Consider the following 6839-nt stretch of genomic DNA (forward strand, 5'->3'; position numbering starts at 1 on the left):
ACCCCCCAGGGGCACACTCTTGTGTGACGGGCATGGCGCACCCGGGGCCCCGAGCTGGACCTGAGCATTTTTCTATTTCTCTCTTGCGACGGTCCTGTTTTGAGTTTCCGACCTTTTATCAAATGTTTATATGGACCTAGTGGACGAATTTTATTTCATTCAAAAACACTGTTTATCAGTTACAGATTATATATCTTCTAATTTTTGTTTGTTTTCTACTGGCTTTGTCGGGTTTCCTGATTTATGTTTCACCTATTTATTTTAAATAACCAATCTTTCCCTAAAGCATGCAGACTAACAACGTTAGCTTTTGCTGACCAGCACGTTTGCCGTGTGCTGCGTCTCGTAAGGTGGAAAGGGGGAGCCTGGAGCTACCTGTCTGCTTTCTCATACGAGTGTGGCGCCCAAGGGGGCATTTTCCTCTCGGAGTTGGTAGACTGCGTGCTCTTTGGCCCCTGCTTCATTTTAGACGAGTGGAAGGAGGTTATGTCCCCCTCTCTTTCAATCGGCTGGTAGGGACAATTTAGCTCCTTGCTCAGGACTAGTACTGCATCAGGGGAGTGCCCCTGAGCTCTGATAGCTTTGGCGGATCCACGCTCCTTTGGTGTAGTGCTATATCTGGAGCTACTCTGAGCAGAATGCTGAGGCTGATGTATTCAGAGCCAGTGTTTCTGTTCCCCTTGTTGGGCTCGGTGGTGGGCATGAGAGTGTCCAGATGAACATCTTCATTTGATATGACTACTCCTACTGAATCACCCTGTTTCGGAAAAACTTCACCTAGATTTGACTTATCTACATGCTCTAATTACGACCTTACGAAAGCTAAATATCTGATACTCAGCTCAACAGTAAAGAAACTTTCTTCTTTATCACCATTTCTCGTACAAAAGTCTCTAGAATCTCAGATAGGTAATCCAAAAAATGTTCGTGCTATGTCCTCTGGCGACTTGTTAGTGGAAACTAGTTCTGAAAAGCAGACTACCCTACTTTTAAAATCAAATAAACTTGGCAATGTTCCTATTACTGTTGCACCCCATAGGACATTAAACATATCGAAAGGCGTTATAACAGAAAAAAACACTACAATTTCTTCCAACCTCTGAAATAATTGAAGGCTCCTCTAGTCAAGGCGTAATTGATGTGCGACACATAACAATAAGAAAGGGCGATGAAATAGTTCCTACACAACACTTGATTCTAACTTTCAACACAGCAAATTTACGTACGGACATTAAAGCTGGCTATAGAAATTGTAAAATCCGTTCATACATACCAAATCCACTTCGCTGTTTTAAATGCCAGAAGTTTGGCCACGCCACCAACAACTGCCGAGGCAAAGAAACCTGCTCTCGCAGCGGTCAGACAGGACATAACTTCAAATCCTGCACGTTACCAGAACAATGCATAAATTGCCATGAACCCCACTCCGCTAATTCTCGAAAGTGTCGAAAATGGAAGCAAGAGAAACAAATTATAAGCATTAAAGTTACGCAAAATCTATCCTAAACTCACAGCCACGACCTAATATTTCGTATGCTGCAGCTGTCACCAATTCAAAGAAAACTAAATCCATCGGCATACAATGTAACGTAATCGAAGCAGAAGTACAAACATCTCAACAAACAACCTCTGCCTCAAAAACCATACCGTCTCATCAAATACACAAATCTATAAAATCTGCTTCCCCTCAATCAACATCTTCACAAAACAATACTGAAAAAAAATCAAAATTTGAAACTAACTCCACAACTAGTAAATGTTTTGCACAAAAAATTAACCCAGACGCCACAATTAAGCAAACCCAAATTTGTTTCAAAAAGTAAACAAAATCGTTTCAATAAAAATAGGAACAAATTATCCAACAGTAAGCTAGAACAATCTGAAGATATGAGCACTGATAACGCAACTGATTCGGACATGCAAATAGAGAAGGGAATGGAGACTCCAATTAACCTTATACCTAAAACCAACAAGTTTAAATTGGCAAAATAAATAATGGCAAAACTTTTAAATTGGAATTGCTGAGGCTTCTACACAAGTTTAATAGACATTAAAAGCCTAATTGACAAACAAAATCCCATATGCTTTTGTCTCCAAGAAACATTCCTCAAACCATCTCATAAGGGAAATATACATAGGTATACTAATTCAAGAAAGGATTTTATACAAGGTAACAAAGCATGCGGCGGTCTTTCACTTTTAACATTTAAAAGCTATCCGTTTTCTGCTGTTTCATTAGTAACTCCTCTACAAGCTGTTGCGGTTCAAATTTTCATTCAATCACTTATCACGGTATGCTGTATTTATTTACCACCAAATCAGGTAATACCACAATCTGACCTAGACAATCTAATTACTCAACTACCGTCACCATTCATCATCATGGGAGATTTTAATGGGCATAACCCATTGTGGGGTAGCGCCAATTCAAATTCTCGTGGTAACCAGATAGAGAAACTCATCAATGATCATCAATTATGTCTACTGAATAAAAATGAAAAAACTCATTTTCATTTCCCTTCTAGAACTTTTCATTCTATTGATCTGGTTATTTGTTCTCCTCAAATATACCCGTTTTTAGAGCTTTTTGTTGACAACTACCTTTACCACAGTGACCACTTTCCTATCATTATAAAAATTTCTGTACCGTCTCAAAATAATATCTATCGATTACCTAGACTCTGCATCGCGGCAGCAGATTGGGTAATGTTTTGTAAATCTCTTACATTCAATGAACATACAATAGAAACAGGAACTATTGATGAAGCCACAACTGAAATAACTAATGCCCTCATAACAGCAGCTGAACAGTCAATGCCTTACACTTCTCCTAACTGCCCTAAATATACAAAACCCTGGTGGAACAAGGAATGTAGCCGAACTCACAAATTTCAAAAACAGGCTTGGAGAAAATTCCGTAAATATCCCACGCAAGAAAACTTGATTGCATTCAAACGGGCCCAAGCAATAGCAAGAAAAACTCGAAGAAAAAGCCAAAAGAAATCTTGGATTGAATACGTCAGTGGAATAAACAGTAATACTACATCTAAAGAAGTTTGGAAAAAGATTAAAACAATATCTGACCATTATGCAACTTCACCTGTTACTCATCTTGAAATAAATAACCGCAAAATAACTGATAAAAAAGAAATAGTTAACACTCTTGCTGAAAGTTTTTCTCAGAATTCCAGCTACACAAATTATCCAACCTCCTTTCAAAGATAAAAAGCAATAACTGAAAAGACAATACTTAAATGTCCATCCGAACCAATCAATGATTATAATTCAAAAATTACTTTAATAGAACTAAAATCGGCTATTAAACGTTGTAAACCCACTTCTCCTGGCCCTGATAATATACACAGTAGCATGTTTAAGCACCTTTCAGATACACATCTACAAATAATTTTAAATTTTTTCAATAGAATTTGGATCGAGAGAAAATTTCCCTCCAGCTGGCGCAAATCATACGTAATAGCTGTCCCCAAACCAGGAAAAGACCACAAAAATCCTAATAACTATCGGCCCATAGCTCTTACTAGCTGTTTATGCAAACTATTGGAACGGATTTTAAATGATAGACTTACCTATTTGCTAGAATCTCGAAATATTTTATCTTGCAAACAGACTGGTTTTAGAAAATGCAGTTCTACTACTGATAATGCCATACTTTTAGATACTGAGATAAGAGAAGCGTTCTTGAAAAGACAGCATTGGGTAGCAGTATTTTTCGATATCGAAAAAGCATACGACCGAACGTGGCGTCATGGTATTCTGCGAGATCTTCTAGATTATGATATAACAGGGAATTTATTTTATTTTATTCAAAATTTTTTAGCAGAAAGAACCTTTCAAGTGTTTTTAAATCCTATATTTTCAGACATTTACACTCAAGAAGAGGGTGTTCCTCAGGGTAGTGTTCTTAGCGTCACTTTATTTCTAATCAAAATAAATAAAATTTTATCCCTTTTACCCCCTCTGTTGACGGTAGACTCTTTGTCGATGATTTTCGGATTTCGTGCAAAGCTACCCATATGCACACAATAGAAAGACAACTTCAATATGCAATTAATAAAATATTACAGTGGGCAGACAGTAATGGTTTTACTTTTTTACCTAACAAAACTTCTTGCATTCACTTTTGTCGTAAACGAGGTCTTCAGCCTGATCCAGAATTATTTCTCAATAGTTATAGTATACCAGTTATACCTGAAGTAAAATTTCTGGGCATAATTTTTTACTCAAAATTAACTTTTAAATCTCACATTAACTATCTGCGACAAAATTGTGAAAAGAAATTAAACATACTCAAGGTTTTAACGAACTGCTCTTGGGGAGCAGATACCAAATCTATGATTAAAATTTATCGCAGTATCATTCGCTCTAAAATTGACTATGGATCTATTATATATGGATCTGCTAGAAAATCTGTTTTAAGATACCTAGACACAGTACACCACGAAGGAATTCGTATTGCTACAGGGTCTTTTCGTACCTCTCCAATTCAAAGTTTGCTAGCTTTATATCATGAACCATCCCTCATTATACGCCGAGCAAAACTTGCCCTAAATTATTATTTTCATATCAAGAGTCACCCTAATCATCCCATGTTTCCTAAGATTTTAACGCCAGACTACGAAACTCTTTTTAACCATAGACCATCCTGCGTTCCAACTTTTGGACTTAGGATGAAAAAACTTTTATCAGATTTTACCATNAAAACGACTCTTACACGAGCTTCTCAATTTCTTTCCTTTTTTTTAAATATTATTTCTTTTATATTGACATCAATTGAAATACTAATTTTGTACCGTACCACTTTTTTCTGATAATTATAAAATTACAAATCCTGTTTGTTGCGTTACTTCTTAACAATTTTGAAATTAATTATACAATAATATTTAAATCCCTTTTATTTTTTCACTGGCCACAATTTTCACTCAAATTATATTTGTGCAAAAATTAAAATTATACAAAAATACAAAGATTGAAATGTATTCGAACATAAGGTTAGAGCATATTAAGAAAAACTTGTTTAAATTACGCCAAATATATTTTTCCTAGATTGCACCTGGGAAATGAAAATTTGTGCAACTTTTTTACTGTCAATAACGTCTAAAATGTTTTTATGGACATAACACAATGCTACATGGTTTAACCTCTTTTGGGTCATTGTTGATCTTAAATACATTTTTAATTTTCTTAAAGCACTGAAGCTTCTTTCGGCTTCACAAGACGAAGCAGGGCAAACTAAAAGGAGTCTTACCAAATTTTCAACACTTTTAAATAAACATCTAACTTCTTTGATTGTTGAAGAGAGTGCTTTTCTCGCATCATCTAAGCAATTGACTTTAAAGTTTTTATGGAAAAGTTGGAGCTCAATTTTTAAGGCATCTACGTCAATTTCTGGATAACAATTTAAACTTTCCGATTTTTCGAACTTAAGCAGAACATTTTCCAACAAAATTTGTTTTTTTACACCTGGTTGATCTAAAATACGACTTTTTAACCCACTTATCGCTGTATCAACCATGTGATAAAATTGCTGGCGATAATATTCTTCGCACGAATTATATCCGTGTGAAGGAGCAGGTCCACTATATCTCTTAGGTGGTTTTTTTTGCCTTGGAAGTGATAATTCTTCCAGATCATTTTGTTGAATTGCTGCTGAACATTCCTCAAAAACTTTTGAAAAATTTTCTTCAGATCTCAGATCCGACAATCCTTGAATCATGACTTCAATAGATTTACATAAACCCGACAAAGTGTTTTTTTTACCTTGAAATAATTTATTGATTGTCTCCAGCATTTCGATTATTTTTTTCCCCATTATCAGTCCTAAATATGTCGTTCCATTTAGGAAAGTGTTCAGTAGGCCACTTGCCCCATCATAATTTTTCGATGTCAGCTCTTCCAAGGTTTTCAAAATTATGTCATACTTTTTAAGAGCTTCGTTGATTTGAGAATGCCTGTAAATCCATCGCGTAGGGCACAATGGCTTTATTCTCCCGGCATTGATTACAGGACATTGCGCCAAATCTTCTTGAATATATGTAAAGATAGATTTTACCTTAGCATTTGAGAATAAATTTCCCAACTGATGTAAGTAATCCAAGGAGTTTCTCACTTCTTTGGAAGAATCACAAACATTTTTCATAATTAGATTGCAACAATGGGCACCGCAGTGAATATAATCAGCAAGAGGTTGTTTTGCGATTAAGATGCTTTGGACACCTTTTTTATTTCCGTTCATATTTGCTGCTCCGTCATAGGTTTGCCCTCTCAATCCTTCTAAGGGAAGTTGAAGTCTCAATAGGACATCCGTTATTAGTGATGCAATGTCTTCTCCAGTTGTAAAACCGTGTGTTTGGCGCAGTATGTCCATTTTTGGACCTTGTGCCACTAAACCCCACATTCAATCAATCAATCAGTCTTCTCCAGTTGTTGCCGGGGTCTTATAAAATCCTATAAATGTTTCTTGTGGCTCAAAATTGTCATCTATCCACCTTATGCAAATGCTTTCTTGCTCAACCCCTGAAATATCTCTCGTTCCATCACAAATTACGGAAAAAAGGACAAATTACGGAAATTGACTTCATTTTCCCGATGAGAGTAAGACTTATTTCCCTGCCAAATATTTCAAGGATTTCGTTTTGAATATCCGGATGGGTGTAATTTTTTTCTCTTTTTAACCATTGTTTTAGATTTTGCCTATCTTCACTGCGAAGTCTCAAGAGTTCCATTAAAGTTTCCTTCCTACCACACTTAACGATTTCTTTCTGCTTATTAGAAGCATTTCTCAAGAGATGATTTGTGCACGCAATTTTTTTGACGGTGAT

At 36.0% G+C, this 6839-nt stretch overlaps 1 protein-coding gene across 1 annotated transcript; it reads right to left on the bottom strand.

Moving 5' to 3' along the window:
* Positions 1-5035: 5035 nt before the first annotated feature.
* LOC107452168 (zinc finger MYM-type protein 1) lies at positions 5036-6415 on the bottom strand. The gene has a single exon (XM_043056370.2). It carries the CDS (start codon positions 6413-6415, stop codon positions 5036-5038), a length of 1380 nt encoding a protein of 459 aa, XP_042912304.2.
* Positions 6416-6839: the final 424 nt, after the last annotated feature.

Source organism: Parasteatoda tepidariorum, chromosome 5 (assembly GCF_043381705.1).
Source record: "Parasteatoda tepidariorum isolate YZ-2023 chromosome 5, CAS_Ptep_4.0, whole genome shotgun sequence".
Classification (NCBI taxonomy): Eukaryota; Metazoa; Arthropoda; class Arachnida; order Araneae; family Theridiidae; genus Parasteatoda; species Parasteatoda tepidariorum.